Below are 18326 nucleotides of genomic sequence, written 5' to 3'. Positions count from 1 at the left end.
AATGGCGGCTGCACGGGAGCGGGGACCGCAGCCCTCTGGAGCTGGAGGAGCTGCCGAACCTCCTCTGCCATTTTCTCCAGATCCCCCCGGTCGGAGGCGGGAGTAAACGCGGCAAAGTCCTTCTGGAGCCGCGTTATAAGGTCCTCCGCCTCCGGACTCACTGGAGTGCCCAGTCCCTCCCAGATCCTCCAGAATAGCCCCTGGAGGGCGAAGAACTGGGAGATGCAGTCGGCCGTCTTCCCTGGGTGAGGCGCGGACGGCGCCTCCGGGGTGGCTGCTGCAGGGGGGATGAGCAGTGGGTCCGGGTATGTGATGGACTCCTCCTCCTTGCTCTCAGTCGGGAGCCAAAGCCTGGCGAGAGAGCAAGCCCCCAGGCGGATCGTAGGCTCCTCAGGTCTCCTTCTCCTCTGCCTTTTCTTTTTTGTTGGGTCTGTCATTCTGTCACGGGACGCGTTCGGCGAAGCGGCGATCGTGAGGGGAAGCGGGGAATCAGGAAGCAGGCAGGCAGGATTCGGGGCAAACGGGGATTTAATCAAGGGAATCGGGGCAAGGGACATCAGACACAGACTGACATCAATGACAGACAAAGGGTTAGTGCACACCAGAGACTTAAATACACTGAACTAAACAGCAGAGAACAAGACACGACTGGGCACGATCAGGAAACCACACGTGGGTAATTAGGGGGCGTGGCACACACGAGGAGCGGACGGAGCGGGCGTCACAATTGAAATATATTAATAATAATTTTATTTACTTTAATCCACTGAAGCAGGACAGTAACAGGACATAATTATATTTTCCAGTTTTTTTTCAGTCTGTTATGTCTCCAGTTAAATGATTATTATACACATTGATTGAGTGTCATTGTGTCAGTTATGTTCAGCTGCAGTAATACAGTGAATTTAACTTAATCCAGCAGACTGTTGTTTCATTATGTTACTCAGTTATGCTTTGGGTGATGCTGAAGCAGGACATTAATAGGACAGAACAGAAAGCCTTTACTGTCATTGTACAGGGAGGGAATACAGTAAATGGACATAAATATATAAAATGTACATATACAGGGGAGAGGGAAAGCCCCCCCTCAATCAGGATTACATTTAGTTACATTTTAGTCAGAGAAAAAAACGTATAAAACTATATTTTTCATGTTATTCAGCTCACTGAACACAGGCATTTATCTTTTGTCAAACATACAGTCCTGTGTAAAAGTCTTAGTCAGTCCAAAGAAATGTTTAAAGCTGTTTATCTGGGTAGCAAGTGTACTTTGGCTTAGAACAAAAAACACAATTTAATATTAGAACGTGTGCAAATTAAGAGTAACACAATAAAAACTAGTAGTAATTTCTTCTGTTTTCTAAAAAGTTACTGATATCTAGTTGGATGGCTAGATGAACACCGCTTCAGTTCCCAAACTTCTCCTCAGGGGAACCTCAGCCGTTCCATGATTTTGTTAAATTTCACCAACAACTGAATGAAATAATGAAATATAAGAACATAAGAACTATATGAATGAGAGGAGGCCATTCGGCCCATCAAGCTCGCTTGGGGAGAACTAAACTAATAGCTCAGAGTAGTTAAAATCTTATCTAGCTCTGATTTAAAGGAACCCAAGGATTCAGCTTGCACTACGTTATCAGGAAGACTATTCCATACTCTGACTACGCGCTGTGTAAAGAAGTGCTTCCTTAAATCCAGCTTGAAATGTTCTCCCGCTAATTTCCACCTATGGCCACGAGTTCGTGTATTTAAACTAATGCTGAAGTAACTATTTGGTTGAACAGCATCCAAACCTGTTAGAATCTTATATACCTGGATCATGTCCCCCCTCAGTCTCCTTTGCTTGAGACTGAACAGATTTAGCTCAAGTAAACGTTCCTCGTATGACATTCCTCAAAGACCAGGAATCATTTTTGTGGTCCTACGCTGCACCTTTTCTAAGACCACAATGTCCTTTTTAAGATATGGTGACCAAACCTGCACACAATATTCTAGGTGAGGTCTCACCAAGGAATTGTATAATCTTAGCATTACCTCCCTTGACTTAAACTCCACACACCTGGAGATATACCCCAACATCCTATTGGCCTTTTTTATTGCTTCCCCACACTGGCGAGAATGGGACATGGAAGCATCAACATACACACCAAGGTCTTTCTCATGATCGGCTACCTTTATTTCAGTGACACCCATGAAATACCTGTACTTTATATTTCTGCTCCCTAGATGGAGTACCTTACATTTATCAACGTTAAATTTCATCTGCCAGGTATGGGCCCAGTCACTAATTAAATCAAGATCCCGCTGTAGCTGCTGAGCCGCTAATTCAGTATCTGCTACACCACCCACCTTGGTGTCATCATATATTGGTTTAAAAGGTCAGTGAGAGATTGACTAGCTGTATGAGGTGTGTTAGTGGCCAAGTCAAAAAATACATGGCTGCACTGGACGGTCACTGCAAATACTAGGATGATTTTAGCAGAGGTTCTGAAATGGCGAAGCTGACATACTTTGACAGGCATCATATTATAGTTTTACACCAACACGAGGATAATCTAAACATCATTTTCTTTGCCTGCCTAAGACTTTTGCACAGTACTGTACATTATACTTTACATATAAAAATGATTATAAAGGTTAAAAAGCAGAGATTTTACCTTTTTGCCAGGAGAACCAGCAACACGTCACAGTGACACAGAGGAGTTTCTATAAACCCCAGACCCTGGATAGAGGGACTCAGTGAATGAGGAGGTGAGTCTGTGCAGGGGGGTCAGTCCATCAGAGGAGACTCTGTAGAAGGACAGAGCACCAGCCCCCCAGTCCAGATACACTCCTACTCTGCGGGAGCCTGAGGGCCGTATGGGTATGAGAGTCTGTTTCTTATTGTGCCGGACAGAGTAACTGTCAGTATAACAGTACAGACACCATGACTTGTCATTGGCTCCAAGCCCACAGTCACTCCCTCCTTTCCTCCTGATCCCTTTGTAAGTCACTCCTATCCAGGCTGCATCTCCATCCCACTCAGCCTCCCAGTAACAGCGGCCAGTCAGACTCTCTCTGCACAGAACTTGGGGGCGGCTGTCAAATCTCTCTGGATGATCAGGATATGGCTGCTCTGCCCCCCACTCTTGTGTCACCGTCCTGTTCCCCCCTGACAGAGACAGGCGTCTGTTTGCCGTGTTGGGGTCCAGCGTCAGCTGGCAGGAGTCTGTAGGCAGGAGGAAGAATTATTAATCCCATCAGGCTGCCTGTACTTTATGTTTCTGTACGATATAAAAACAGCACAGCTTCCCCTAACGAAGCGGGAACTGAAGTTTATGAAACATAAAGTGGGCGCGCAATGGCGGCGGGAAGAGCCGCCAAAATGGGGCGCGAGCTAAACTAACAGCTTAATTAATTTAATAAAAAAATGACAAAGCAGCGACATTCATCAGACATATTCATCACAAGCATATTTACCACAAAACGGCACCAGAGATCAATACTAAAGTCAGTGTCCTTCCTTCAAACCGCTAATTCCGGCGCATGTGGCTCGGAAATGGCCATCAATAACAGAATATTTAAGTAATATTATTACATGTTTAAAGTGATATTTAATAAACATTTGGACCTGGATTCTGATATAAACGATGATTCCGGCACAAATCGTGCATCATAAAAAACAGGAAGGTTCTCATTAATTCAGAAAAAAATTGCACCGAAAAACTGGATTATTATCTCATTAATTCGGAAAAACAGAATTAATTTCCCCCAGATGAATGCAATACGCTTCCATAGAGAACCGCTTACCGCGCGCGTGACTGTAGACGCTGCGCCGCTGCCGCGAGGCGTGAGCCCCGCATCTCGCGCACGCACGCGGCCGCTCTAATCTGTTAACATGGGCGCCGAAATGAAATTTGATATTTTCCACCGCACATCCAGTGTGTCCCGGGCATTAATTTCTTTTAGCACCGTGGATCAGCAGAACGTTTTAATATTCATGAGTGAAGCCCTACATGATTGGCTAGCTGATTAATATTTATGAGAGGGGCACTACCTCATTGGCCAGTTAACATCGACTTGTGCTGCCTGTTTCTTCTACCTAAAGCAGGGGTGTCCAAATACAGTCCTGGGGGGCCCTGTGCAGCAAAGTTCTTTCCCTGTTCCACCATAAATAATTCAGCTCAAAAGCTGTGTGGTTATTAGCACAAGGAGATGAATCAGGTGTGTTAAATGAGGGGAAACCCAAAAATGTGCAGGACTCTGGCCCTCCAGGACTGGATTTGGGCTCCCCTGGTTTAAGGGATTCAGTGACCAATCAGTAATATTCTCTCATGAATATTAAGGATGTTCCAGAACCACCCTGTAAAAATGCAAATTCACATTTTGCACTTGAGGAGAGAGTCCGGTCTCACTGCCTACAGGTGCCTCCTTAGGACAATACTAACGAATCTCACACAGAAAACACATACACTCATGGCATCCGCAAAAAGAACAAATGCAAAGGATTCTTTTTTTTGTGAAATTAAAGATGTATAACTAATTCAGAATAAATTTTAACCATCCTACACTCCCACACAAACACGAAGATAATACAAGCAGCTATAAAGTATTTGTAAAAAATATTTTTAAGAACAATTAAATGAATTGATAGTGTTTTTGGTGATGATTTTGATTTTTTGTTTCGCGTTTGGATGTTGTCTAAAATGACATGAAACTCACCTAAACACAAACATGGAAATCCATCTACACACAATGCAAAAAGCCACACTCATCACAACAATTGTGTGAATACACCCATAACATAGTATTAATGGTATTATTAATAAAAAACATGCAAAGACACTTACATTTCTGTAAGCCTGGTCTGGTCCTGCACTCTCCACTGTGATCCACACTATAGGAGCAGCAGAATGACATAGTACTGCTGTATCCATTTATTTATTGGTGCCTCTTCTTCACATACATGCATAAGTATCTGTAGCGTGTCAGACACACACTCTGTACTCACTTCAGCTTCTCCAGTTTACAGCTGGGATCCTCCAGTACAGCAGAGAGCAGCTTCACTCCTGAGTCTCCTGGGTGATTGTAGCTCAGGTCCAGCTCTCTCAGGTGTGAGGGGTTTGATCTCAGAGCTGAAGCCAGGGAAGAACAGCCTTCTTCTGTGACTCTACAGCCTGACAGCCTGCAGAAAGATGGAAAAAAAATCCACAATAAATAAGTTCACCTGAAAATTACAAGCATTACTTTTAAGCAAAAGTTACTCCTCTAATAAATATTTCAATAATCACGCAAAATTAACATCTTTTGAACATTTTATAAGAACCTATACTTCTCAGAACAAGAACCAGATCCAGTTGATATAGAATCATTTAAAAATAATCTAGACTTACCCATATTAACCAATGAAACAGCAGATGACCTTGATGCCAGAGGTGGAGATTTCAGGTCCAGAGAGTACAAATCCAGACCAAGATTTTGTTTCAACCAACCAGATGAATATAAAGAGTCACAGTCACAGAGACTCAACTGGTTTGTTGAAACAAAATCTTGGTCTGGATTTGTACTCCCTACAAATGAAATCTCCACCTCTACTTGATGATGATGATGATGATGATGATGAAAACCCTTTATTGCTGTTGCAATATACCATGTCACTAGTCACGAGTACCAGCGAAAAAGAGGCCATCAACCGACCATACATATACACAAACATCACAGTAGGGGGTAGACAGGTCGGGAGACAGGGGAAGAGAGAAGAAAAGAAACAGAATAACATGAGGAGAGAGGAGGAGAATAAAAAAACAGCCCCCAGACTGTACTCCAGTGGGGAGGACATTGTGGGAACCGAAAAAAACACCTCAGCAACATAAGCACATGGTCACTACGCCTTACAACATAAAAATGACACGACTTCCAACGGGTGGGGGAAAGGGGTGGTGGAGGTAGTCCAGCAGAGACAGACAGCCATCCGGTCCTGCAGCCATGGAGGCGCTGGTCAACAGACCCGCCTGTTCACGCTGGGGGTATGAAGCGGCGAAGGTGTTGGATGGGGGGGAGGGTGCGGTAAGTCCTTGGGATCGGGGGAGAGGAATGCAAGAGAGTCTCACTGCCTTGTTCTCCTGGGGGGGTTGTTAGTTCAGCAGCGGCCTTGGCCGAGGCCAGTGCTGATTGGGGGGAGCCAAAACCTGATAGAATAGGGTTGTTTGGGTTTCCGTGCGAGAAGCTGTAATTTCCAGCTCCACTAATGTCCACGCTGGTCTCCGCCATCCAATAAGTTTTGCAAAGCTGTGAGCTTCTCCATGATGTTATCCAGTTTCACAGTCTGAGTGCTAACAGCTCTGCCCACTCCATCAATCATTCCGGCCAGCCTAGTGGGGCTTTGAGCGGCTGTCACCGTCTTCTTCAATCTTTGATAAACCAGGGCAATGCCTAATCCAATCAGCATAATACCTGTAATCATGGTTCCGAATAGGTAGATGTCTTCAATGTCCTCCACGGAAAGAGCTGCCAGGCACACGACCCTCCACCGCTCCCATCAGTCCATCGTGTAGCCAGCAGCATACGTTCCTGCCGGACAGTTAGGTTCCCCCGAACCTAGGCTTCTCGTCGAGAAGATGGTGTCAATTGCGTTGAGAGACCAGCTGATCAAATCCATCGTTTTACATAGTTTGGAGAGCAGGGCTGAGAGATCTCTCAAGTATAAGACATTAGACTAGACGAGACAAGAGGAGCGTAGCAGGGAAGATAAGGGGAGGGAGAGGGAGAGAAGTGCGACCGCCTCCGCTGAGAGCCAAACGAGAAACGGTGCACCATTAACATCAGAAGAACTCCATAAGGTCCTCAACCAAATGCCTAACAACCAATCGCCAGACCGGATGGTTACCCTGCAGAAATCTATACACATTTTTGGGACATATTATCTCCACTCTTCAATAGACTGGTAAGGGAAATTAAACATGCATCACAAATCCCATCAAACATGAGCGCAACAACCATTACAGTGTTATTGAAACCTGATAAAGACCCAACACAACCCTCCAGTTACCGGCCATTACAGTGTTATTGAAACTTGATAAAGACCAAACACAACCCTCCAGTTACGGCCATTACAGTGTTATTGAAACCTGATAAAGACCAAACACAACCCTCCAGTTACGGCCATTACAGTGTTATTGAAACCTGATAAAGACCCAACACAACCCTCCAGTTACCGGCCATTACAGTGTTATTGAAACTTGATAAAGACCAAACACAACCCTCCAGTTACGGCCATTACAGTGTTATTGAAACCTGATAAAGACCAAACACAACCCTCCAGTTACGGCCATTACAGTGTTATTGAAACCTGATAAAGACCAAACACAACCCTCCAGTTACCCGCCACTCTCATTAATGAATAACTTGAAAATCATTACAAAAGCTCTCGCCACTCAGTTACAGACAGTCATTCCTACTATAATCCATCCTGATCAGACAGATTTCATCAAGACAAGACAATTATTATTTAATTTAGTCTTGACTGCTCAGCATTCCCATACTAAAACCATGATTACATCATTAGATGCAGAAACGGCATCTGACAGTCAGTTGGACATTCCTCTTTAATACACTGCATAGATTTGGCTTCGGAGAGTCGTTCACCCACTGGGTTAAAATACTGGACACCTCAGCCAAAGCTACAGTGTCACAGATGGGATGACAGCACCTGCATTCACACTCCGACGGGGAAGACGGCCTGCATGCCCACTCTCTCCTTCACTGTTTGCCATCTTCATAGAAACAATTGTGGCAGCAATACGACAGAACAGTGAAATAAATGGAATTCATACTAATAAGTCAACCCAAAATTAATCTCTATGCAGATGATATCTTGCTGTTTTTATGAAACCCTGAATATATGAAATTTTAATTTTATTAATACCTTTTCAAAATATATAAAACTATACAATAAACTGGAAAAAAAAACCATAATATTCTCACTGTCTGAAGATGCCTGGGATTCAGCTGATCAGGATGGTCCATTTCACACTGGAAATATCCGGTACTTGGGTATCTACATCTCCCACAGGCTGTCTGACTTGGTTACCATCAACTACACCCCCTTATTCAAAACAATAGATGAGTCTCCCACTTAAATCAACAAAAATAAAATTACTCGTCCAGAATAATTTCAGAAAAATTCTTTCAAACTCTTAACTCATTAATGTCACATTTTTGCTGGAAAAACAAAACCACAAAATCAAACATTCCACATTACAGAAAAATAAATCTCAAGGTGGATTACAAGCTCATTTTTCTTAATTATTACTTAGCAAATCAACTGCAAGACTTAACTAAATGGTCACACTACAGCAGTAACAGCAGCTCATGGTTACAGCAGGAGCAGCTGTACTGTAAAAATCTCAGACATGCAGACTTACTCAAAATGTCATTAAAGAAACAAAACTGCTTTAACAACACAGTGCTGCCATTTCCACAGCACTGACAGCCCAGTGGAAAGACATTAAAATCACTAACTGTACTCTCAGAGCCTGTAAATACACGCCAATCTGGAATAATCTGGACTTCCTACTTCACAATATCACTATTCATTATCACTCACGGGAACAGAAAGGGATTACACATCTCCACCTCCTTTTCAGTAACAGTCATTTCATGATATTCGAAGACTTAATCCATAAATACGAGTTGAGAATATGCAATTTTTCTAATATTTACTAACTGAATCCAGCATCAAAACCAAAATGGACCTCACACATAATACACTGAATCCTCCTCAGATGAGACAACATTCTACAACTTAAAAATAAAAAGAAACCTCTAGAATATATAATCCTCCATCTGCGACAGACACATTGATATTTGTACCAAAAATTAATTGGAATAAGGACCTTATCTTTTCCCCCAGCTCTGATTTCTGGATGGACGTCTGCAACAACATATTCACAGTGACAAATACTGGCCTTCAGTTCAGTACAAAGTAATTCACATAAAACATGTGACGCAATATAAAAAGTAGTCAGTACTGATACCTGCTCACAGTGTACAAGGGGTGTCACAGATAATTATCTGCATGCTCTGTGGGCCTGTATACCTGTTCACAGTGTACAATGGGTGTCACAGATAATTATCTGCATGCTCTGTGGGCCTGTATACCTGTTCACAGTGTACAGTGGGTGTCACAGATAATTATCTGCATGCTCTGTTGGCCTGTATACCTGCTCACAGTGTACAAGGGGTGTCACAGATAATTATCTGCATGCTCTGTGGGCCTGTATACCTGCTCACATTGTACAATGGGTGTCACAGATAATTATCTGCATGCTCTGTGGGCCTGTATACCTGTCCACAGTGTACAATGGGTGTCACAGATAATTATCTGCATGCTCTGTTGGCCTGTATACCTGCTCACAGTGTACAAGGGGTGTCACAGATAATTATCTGCATGCTCTGTGGGCCTGTATACCTGCTCACAGTGTACAATGGGAGTCACAGATAATTATCTGCATGCTCTGTGGGCCTGTATACCTGCTCACAGTGTACAATGGGTGTCACAGATAATTATCTGCATGCTCTGTTGGCCTGTATACCTGCTCACAGTGCACCATGGGTGTCACAGATAATTATCTGCATGCTCTGTGGGCCTGTATACCTGTTCACAGTGTACAGTGGGTGTCACAGATAATTATCTGTATGCTCTGTGGACCTGTATACCTGCTCACAGTGTACAAGGGGTGTCACAGATAATTATCTGCATGCTCTGTTGGCCTGTATACCTGCTCACAGTGCACCATGGGTGTCACAGATAATTATCTGCATGCTCTGTGGGCCTGTATACCTGTTCACAGTGTACAGTGGGTGTCACAGATAATTATCTGCATGCTCTGTGGGCCTGTATACCTGCTCACAGTGTACAGTGGGTGTCACAGATAATTATCTGTATGCTTTGTGGGCCTGTATACCTGCTCACAGTGTACAATGGGTGTCACAGATAATTATCTGCATGCTCTGTGGGCCTGTATACCTGCTCACAGTGTACAATGGGTGTCACAGATAATTATCTGCATGCTCTGTGGGCCTGTATACCTGCTCACAGTGTACAGTGGGTGTCACAGATAATTATCTGCATGCTCTGTGGGCCTGTATACCTGCTCACAGTGCACCATGGGTGTCACAGATAATTATCTGCATGCTCTGTGGGCCTGTATACCTGCTCACAGTGTACAATGGGTGTCACAGATAATTATCTGCATGCTCTGTGGGCCTGTATACCTGTTCACAGTGTACAGTGGGTGTCACAGATAATTATCTGCATGCTCTGTGGGCCTGTATACCTGCTCACAGTGTACAATGGGTGTCACAGATAATTATCTGCATGCTTTGTGGGCCTGTATACCTGTTCACAGTGTACAGTGGGTGTCACAGATAATTATCTGCATGCTCTGTGGGCCTGTATACCTGCTCACAGTGTACAGTGGGTGTCACAGATAATTATCTGCATGCTCTGTGGGCCTGTATACCTGCTCACAGTGCACCATGGGTGTCACAGTGTGATGGCTGCCTCTACAGCCACACAGTTAAGTTGAAGGGAGGTATCATTCCATGGTTTTTATGTTTGTTTAGTTGTAGCATATTGATAATTAATATTTGATTTAATTAATATTTAATTAATTAAATTAAATATTTAATTATTTTGTTTCCTTATTTAACACATTTACCCAGTTTGCTGGATGAAGCGCGCACATTTAGTTAACTGTGAAATAATGTGTCTTGAGTTTAATTGTGTTTCTTTTTGATTTACCGTGCGGAGTACTGAAGGGATTCCCGGCTGTTCCAGGCAAAGAGGTGGCCAATATGGAAGCTGGGCTAAAAGACAGGAAATTGGACAACTCCAACTGGTTGTTTGTTGGGGGTGGAATAGTTTGGTATTTAGTTTTATTTTATTGTTTAGGTATGTTTTGGTGTTAATTTGATTTTTGTTTATTTTGATTGAAGCATTAGTTGATTGTTCTGTTTTGATTTATTTGTGGTATTTGTTATTGTTACTTTTTTCTTTTGTATCTTGTGGGTTGGCCAACCAGTATATATAGTCCTTATGGTGTCTTGTTTGAGAAGTCAGCTTGTTGGTTTAGTTGTATTGTTAGCTGTGGTGTGATAAGTTGATTTTCTTTGTGGGCCCAGGTTTATTTCTTTTGTTAAATTGTTTTCTTTTTGTAAATTAAAAAGGATTTTTTTCTAATTTAGCTGTGTGCCTCATGCCTGCCATCTCGGTCCCTCACGTATGGTGGCAGCGGTGGGATCGTTGGGTAGAGGACACAGTTTTTTTGGTTAAGTTTTTGAATGATGCTCCGTGGAGGCGAAGGATTGAAAGTGAGCTGGGCTGGGACAGAGATACAGGCTGGGCTAGAGGCCCAGACTGGTGGGGCTGAGGTAGAAGAAGCTGGAGCCTCTGAAGGCCCTATAGGCACCGACGGGGAAACCATGGGAGAACAGTCCTTAGCAGAACTGCCAGCAATCTTTCGGGCATTTATGGGGCAGCAAGAGGCACGAGAAGCACGGATGAGTGAAGAAGCGGCACGACAGGAGCAGCGCTTTAAAGCTTTACAACATCAATTTCAACTTTTGCAGCTGGAGGTGCAGGCTCGCACTTCTGTTCCAGAGCTATTGGTGACAGGACCAGAGTCACAGGAGGTTTCTGATGGACTCTACCCACCCCCACAAGCCCCAGGTATGCTTGTACCAGGCCGTGAGCGAGTCAGTACTTTCACGGGGCAGCCCCTCTCCTTTAGTGACCCTAAATTGGAAAAGTTAATGGATGACGATGATGTGGAGCATTTTTTGTTAACATTTGAAAGAATTGCTGCAGCATGCCGGTGGCCCAAGCTGGACTGGGTTTTTCGCCTCCTCCCCCTGTTAACTGGTAAGGCCAGGAGTGCGTATGTTCAGATGGATTTGGATGAGTCTAATGATTATGATTGTGTAAAAGCAGCAATTTTAAGGAAATATGACATCAACCCTGAGGCTTACAGACAGAGGTTTCGCTCTTCAGAAGTTGGATGTGGAGAAACCCCTAAAGAGTTGTATGTGAGGCTGAAGGAGCTGTATAACAAATGGACTCAGCCCCATGGTAAGACAGTCTGTGAGATTGGGGAAGTAATTATTCTGGAACAGTATCTCAGGATGTTGTCTCCAGAATTGCAGGTCTGGATTAGGGAACATGATCCAGTATCCGCTGCTGAGGTGGCCAATCTGGCTAATGTGTTTGTAGCTGTTCGCAGGAAGGGGGAACCATGGAGTTATGCAGCATGGAAAACTGCCAGAGTCTCCCATAGGCAAACACCCGCTCAGTACCCTCAAAATCCAACATCGGGGGGGAGTAAGCTCCTTATGAGAGAGAATCAGTCAGCATCAAAGCAAGGTAAAATACCTGTGTGTTCTGTGTGGACAAGATGGTCATATCAAGTCTAGGTGCCCTAGGAATCCAGCTAAGCTCACCCAAATGTGTTTGGTGCCATGTTCGGAAGTAAAACCCATGTTGGGTGCACATCAAACCAGGTCTGTTAAAATAAACGGGAGACCTCTTAAAGCTTTAATTGATTCAGGTAGTGACCAGACCCTGGTTCAGAGACAGTTTGTACCCACCAATGCAATCAGTTTACTGGAGACTCTTCCCATTTGCTGTATACATGGGGATGAGAAGTTTTACCCTACAGTGGATGTTTACATTGAGGTCGGTGGTCAAGTCTATTTATTAACGGTTGGCGTTGCTGATCGTTTGCCGTTTCCAGTGGTCTTGGGCCGGGACATGCCAGTCCTTTTTGACCTGTTATCTCCAATCCAGAACTGTAATATTGTGGTTACCCGGGCCCAAGGTAAACAGGTAGAAGAACCTCCTTCAACCCTCAGTGGACTGCCTTTTTTTGGTGTTGACCTGGAGACGCGGCCTGGGAAGTCTAGGAAGCCACGGACCCAAAGGCGGCGTGAGAAATTTCGGCATACTGTTGTGAATCCGTCAGAGGGTGTAGCTCCTGACATGCTCTTGGGTTATGAGATCCCGGTTAACATGGTGGAAATGCAGCACAACGATTCAAGCTTGGCTCCCTTTTTCCCGGGGGTAAGGGAGGGGGAGGCAAGAACTGAGGCTGGTGGACAGAAGGAAAAGTATTTCCTGCAGAAAGGTGTGTTGTATCGACGGCAGGGGTCAGTAGTACAGTTGATGGTCCCTAATATGGTTCGGCAACTTGTACTTACCTTGGGTCATTCCATTCCTTGGGCTGGTCATCTGGGGAGACACAAGACTACAGCTCGTATTAAACGGCATTTCTATTGGCCTGGCTTGCAGTCTGATGTGGCTAAATTCTGTAGAAGCTGCCCTCAGTGTCAGTTGACATCAGCCAAAGGCCCTTCTAAAGCTCCACTTCAGCCTTTGCCTATTATTGCTACTCCATTTGAGCGATTGGGTATGGATGTTGTTGGTCCCGTGGAGAGGAGCAAGATGGGTAATCGGTATATGTTGGTTGTTACAGACTATGCAACAAAATACCCTGAAGTTTTCCCCTTAAAGTCTGTTAAGGCAAAGGCTGTGGCATTTTCCTTGGTGCAATTATTTTCAAGGGTTGGGTTTCCTTTGGCGATTTTAACGGACCAGGGAACTAATTTTATGTCATCACTGCTTCAACAGGTATACAAGCTACTTGGTATTAAAAGCATGCGGACTACACCTTACCATCCACAGACAGATGGGTTGACGGAACTGTTTAATCAAACTCTTAAGCAGATGCTCCGGCGATTTGTAAATGATACGGGTTCAGACTGGGACCAATGGCTCCCCTATTTGCTCTTTGCGTACAGGGAAGTACCACAGGCCTCTACAGGGTTTTCCCCCTTCGAGTTGCTTTATGGGCATGAGGTTAGAGGGCCACTCTCCTTGTTGAGACAAACTTGGGAAGAGGACCAGGGGAAGACCAAGTCTGTTAATGTTATTTCGTATGTGGTACAGATGAGAGAGAAACTGAAAGATATGAGTGAGCTGGCTCAAATGCATATGGCAGATGCGCAACATCGTCAGAGGGTTTGGTACGATCGATCAGCTCGGTAGAGGAGTTTTGCCCCCGGGCAGAAGGTTTTGGTGATGTTGCCTACTACTGAAAGTAAGTTGTTGGCAAAATGGCAAGGCCCCTTTGAGGTGCAGAGGAAGTTGGGATCTACTACTTATCAGGTTGCCACTCCAGGGCACCATCGGTCCAGTAGAGTGCTTCATGTGAACCTTTTGAAAGAGTGGGTGCCAGGACCTGAAGAAGGGAGTAAGGTGTTGCTGATCAGGAGTGTGGAAGAAGAGGAAGAGGTAGATGAGTACTTGCCTCTACCCTCGACCCCCGAAGTGGATCTGGGCCATCTCACCGAACAGCAACAGATGCAGGTGAAATCCTTACTTAATCCGGAGGTATTTGAGGAGCATCCGGGTCGTACACATTTGGTGGTGCATGATATTTGTTTGAAAATGGATGCAGCGGTAAAGCGTAGGAGTTATAGGATACCAGAACGTCTTCTTGGAGCTCTAAAGGAGGAAGTGGATTTTATGCAGGCAAGGGGGATTATTGAAGCTTCAAGGAGTGAGTGGTGTAATCCGGTGGTCTTGGTTCCCAAGAAGGATGGAACAATTAGATTTTGTATTGACTTCCGGTATCTTAACTCTGTTTCAAAGTTTGATTCATATCCAACTCCACGGATTGATGATTTGATTGACCGTTTAGGTAAGGCAAAGTATTTGACCACAATGGATTTGTGTAAAGGTTATTGGCAAGTACCCTTGACCAAGCGGTCTCGGGAGTTAACAGCATTTAGGACCCCATGGGGTCTTTACCAGTTTGCGGTTCTTCCTTTTGGCTTGCATGGGGCCCCCGCAACCTTCCAATGGCTGATGGATCGGGTATTGGATGGACTATCAGATTTTACTTGCGCATACTTGGATGACATTGTCATTTTCAGCAACACCTGGCAAGAGCATTTGGATCACTTGCAGAGAGTGCTGGAGTGTCTGCATTCTGCAGGTGTGACCGTCAATCCTGCAAAGTGCGTGTTTGCTAAAATGGAGACTGAATATCTGGGGTTCATTGTAGGTAGTGGAGTGGTAAGGCCCCAGGTTCAGAAGGTCAAGGCTATTGAGGCGTGTCCTCTGCCACAGACAAGGAAGCAGCTGAGGTCCTTCATGGGGATGGCTGGATTTTACCATCGTTTCATACCCAACTTTTCAGCTAGGGCTGCTCTACTGACTGATATGACTGGCTCAAGATCTCCTAATCGGGTGCAGTGGACTGCCGAAGCAACAGCAGCATTTCGTGATGTCCAGCAGGCCTTGAGTAAGGACCCAGTGCTTCACAATCCAGACTTTGATAAATCATTTATTGTACAGACTGATGCTTCCGACAGGGGCATTGGGGCTGTGCTTTTGCAGGGTCTTCCAGAGGACCGACATCCTGTTGCTTTTATAAGCCGTAAGCTTTTTCCCAGGGAGTGTCGTTATTCCACCATTGAGAAGGAGGCTTTGGCTATCAAATGGGCCCTGGATTCCTTTAAATATTATCTGCTGGGTAGGGAATTTATGTTGGAGACCGACCACAAGGCTCTTCAGTGGCTGGAACGTATGAAAGACACTAATGGGAGGATCACAAGATGGTACCTGGCCATGCAGCCTTTCTGGTTTACAATCGTCCATGTTCCGGGCCGAGACAACGTCACAGCAGATTACCTGTCCCGCTGCTGCAGCGAGGTTTCTGAAGGGGGGATGTGTGTGATGGCTGCCTCTACAGCCACACAGTTAAGTTGAAGGGAGGTATCATTTCATGGTTTATGTTTGTTTAGTTTAAGTTGTAGCATATTGATAATTAATATTTGATTTAATTAATATTTAATTAATTAAATTAAATATTTAATTCTTTTGTTTCCTTATTTAACACATTTACCCAGTTTGCTGGATGAAGCGCGCACATTTAGTTGACTGTGGAATAATGTGTTTTGAGTTTAATTGTGTGTTTCTTTTGATCTACCGTGTGGAGTACTGAAGGGATTCCCAGCTGTTCCAGGCAAAGAGGTGGCCAATATGGGAGCTGGGCTAAATACAGGAAATTGGACAACTCCAACTGGTTGTTTGTTGGGGGTAGTATAGTTTGGTATTTAGTTTTATTTTATTGTTTAGGTATGTTTTTGGAGTTAATTTGATTTTGTTTATTTTGATTGAAGCATTAGTTGATTGTTCTGTTTTGATTTATTTGTGGTATTTGTCATTGTTACAAAAGAAAAAAGTATCTTGTGGTTTGGCCAACCAGTATATATAGTTCTTATGGTGTCTTGTTTGGGAAAAGTCGGCTTGTTTAGCTTGTATTGTTAGCTGTGGTGTGATAAGTTGATTTTTTTTTTTTGTGGGCCCAGGTTTATTTCTTTTGTTAAATCGTTTCTTTTTGTAAATTAAAAAGGATTTTCTTTCTAATTTAGCTGTGTGCCTCATGCCTGCCATCTCGGTCCCTCACAGACGGGCTGACGTCCGAGTCCTCTATAGGCCCGTGTGAGGGGCTGACGTCCGAGTCCTCTATTAGGCCCGTGTGAGGGGCTGACGTCCGAGTCCTCTATAGGCCCGTGTGAGGGGCTGACGTCCGAGTCCTCTATAGGCCTGTGTATACATCAAATATCATATATATCCATCCATCCATTTTCCAAATCGCTTATCCTACTGGGTTGCGGGGGGTCCGGAGCCTATCCCGGAAGCAATGGGCACGAGGCAGGGAACAACCCAGGATGGGGGGCCAGCCCATCGCAGGGCACATTCACACATCATTCAAATATCATATGATTTATTAAATTTAGATTTAAGTTTTCAGTCAATTCAATTTCCACGTTTCTCAATTTTCTCGTTGCCTTTTTAAACGCAATTATGTGAATTTGAAGTAAAAATGTAGAATAAAATTATATCGTGATGATTATCAATCATTTCCTATGAAAAAAACTTTACTATTGTACAATATTGCCCAGCCCTAGGCTGATTTCAAAATTGATTTACATATTGTCTGCCTGTCATTATACCTTGCAGAATTAATCAGGATAAAACGATAAACAATAAAAACTATATGATTAGGAAGCAATCAGTCCCGTGTACATGATCAGCCAGAAAATACTTGCATTCATCTAAACTTTTATAAACTTTAAACTGCCTTTGCTTGCTGGCCCGTGGGCTGATGGACAAACTTGAATGCCTTACAGGATAGGATAGGATGCACATTCTTTATTGTCCATTTAATCCCTCTATCAAGTGTCAATAGGCTCCATACAACCAAATGTAATTAAAGAAAATTAAAAAAAGGGAAAAACATACAGAAATAACCCAAAATAAAAAAATAATAGACTAACCAAAGAAACTTAACTGTCCCCCTCAGTTATCAGTCATCAGTCAGTCATCACCCTGACTAAACTGTATAATGAGCAGATAGGACTGTCAGTACATGGTTAGATCGTGTTTAATACAACAACTGGAATATGGCATACAAGGCACAAAAGCACTGTGGGGAATAGAGCATTATGGGAACAGTAGTCCTATTATTACACCTCCTCCTTTTAGCTTAAGTCAAATGTGCTGTGTACCTTTTGACATTAATTTCTATTACTGCTATCAACAACCTCCTTCTCTCTTTTTCTCTCTCTTCTACTGAACTTCCCTCTTTGTTCACAAGTCCATTCTGTCAGGTGGTTTTCCAGTCAACTTGACCTAGTAACAGTCCCTGTAGGCCAAAGATGACCTTTATCAGTCTCTACCACATATGGTCTAGGAGTATCTGCAGGTCTGACGACTCCCAGCAGTCCCTTCTGTGCTAATCCAAACTGTCTGACCAGATGTCAGTTCTGCGAGAGGTCTGGAGCGGAGTCTGCGGTTGTAGTGTTTTGCCTGCTGACGCCTTCTCTCCTCATCCTGCTTGCGAAAAACTTGCAGATCTGGCCATTTAGGACTCAGCTGTCCACCATCTGGCTAATCTGTGCTGTGATACCGGGCCACCATACTGACAGTGTAGCTCTGGCTCGGCATTTTGTAATTCCCTGATAGCCTTCATGCAGACGCTGAAGAACATCCGCTCTCAAGGGGGGAGGTATCACAAGTCCTTCTCCCTTCATGAGAAGGTCGTGAGCAAGGTGAAAATCCATTCTGCGCTGCCAGTATGGTTTAATGTCTGGATCTAACTTACATCTCTCTGGCCATTCTGTGAAACAGTGGTTTGTCACTTGTCTGCATACGTCGTCTTCTTTCTGCGCTGTCTTTATCTCCTCCAGCCTTTTGTCTCCATGTCTTTCTCTAGCTG

General features: G+C 44.0%; 1 protein-coding gene and 1 long non-coding RNA gene across 5 annotated transcripts; both read right to left on the bottom strand.

Annotated features, from left to right (window-relative positions):
• Positions 1-981: 981 nt before the first annotated feature.
• On the bottom strand, positions 982-8610 carry LOC125722278 (stonustoxin subunit beta-like). Its single transcript, XM_048998478.1, has 4 exons — positions 8588-8610; positions 4994-5167; positions 4833-4879; positions 982-3211 (listed from the first exon to the last, which is right to left on the bottom strand). Exons 1-4 carry the CDS (start codon positions 8608-8610, stop codon positions 2688-2690), a joined length of 768 nt encoding a protein of 255 aa, XP_048854435.1. The 3' UTR covers positions 982-2687.
• A 383-nt stretch (positions 8611-8993) lies between these two features.
• Positions 8994-10640, bottom strand: LOC125722206 (uncharacterized). Of its 4 annotated transcripts, none has more exons than XR_007386200.1 (3): positions 10382-10640; positions 9700-10319; positions 8994-9017 (listed from the first exon to the last, which is right to left on the bottom strand). It is a non-coding gene; the product is annotated as an uncharacterized LOC125722206 (long non-coding RNA). The 4 variants fall into 4 exon arrangements; XR_007386199.1 differs by lacking the exon at positions 8994-9017 and adding an exon at positions 9333-9389; XR_007386198.1 differs by lacking the exon at positions 8994-9017 and adding an exon at positions 9335-9451.
• Between the last annotated feature and the right edge of the window lie 7686 nt (positions 10641-18326).

This window comes from Brienomyrus brachyistius, unplaced genomic scaffold (assembly GCF_023856365.1).
Source record: "Brienomyrus brachyistius isolate T26 unplaced genomic scaffold, BBRACH_0.4 scaffold37, whole genome shotgun sequence".
Taxonomy (NCBI): domain Eukaryota; kingdom Metazoa; phylum Chordata; class Actinopteri; order Osteoglossiformes; family Mormyridae; genus Brienomyrus; species Brienomyrus brachyistius.
The sequence above is the reverse complement of the archived record's forward strand: the minus strand, read 5'-3'. Positions and strand labels throughout refer to the sequence as shown.

What these genes read in the sequence shown, in the direction of transcription:
- LOC125722278 (XM_048998478.1), bottom strand. Translation starts at nt 8,610, where the DNA reads ATGTGTAATCCCTTTCTGTTCCC. An exon ending in TGTAATCCCTTTCTGTTCCC is followed by an intron (nt 5,168 to 8,587) that starts GTGAGTGATAAT and finishes ATCTTTCTGCAG; the next exon opens with GCTGTCAGGCTGTAGAGTCA. An exon ending in CAGACCAGGCTTACAGAAAT is followed by an intron (nt 3,212 to 4,832) that starts GTAAGTGTCTTT and finishes TCCTGCCTACAG; the next exon opens with ACTCCTGCCAGCTGACGCTG.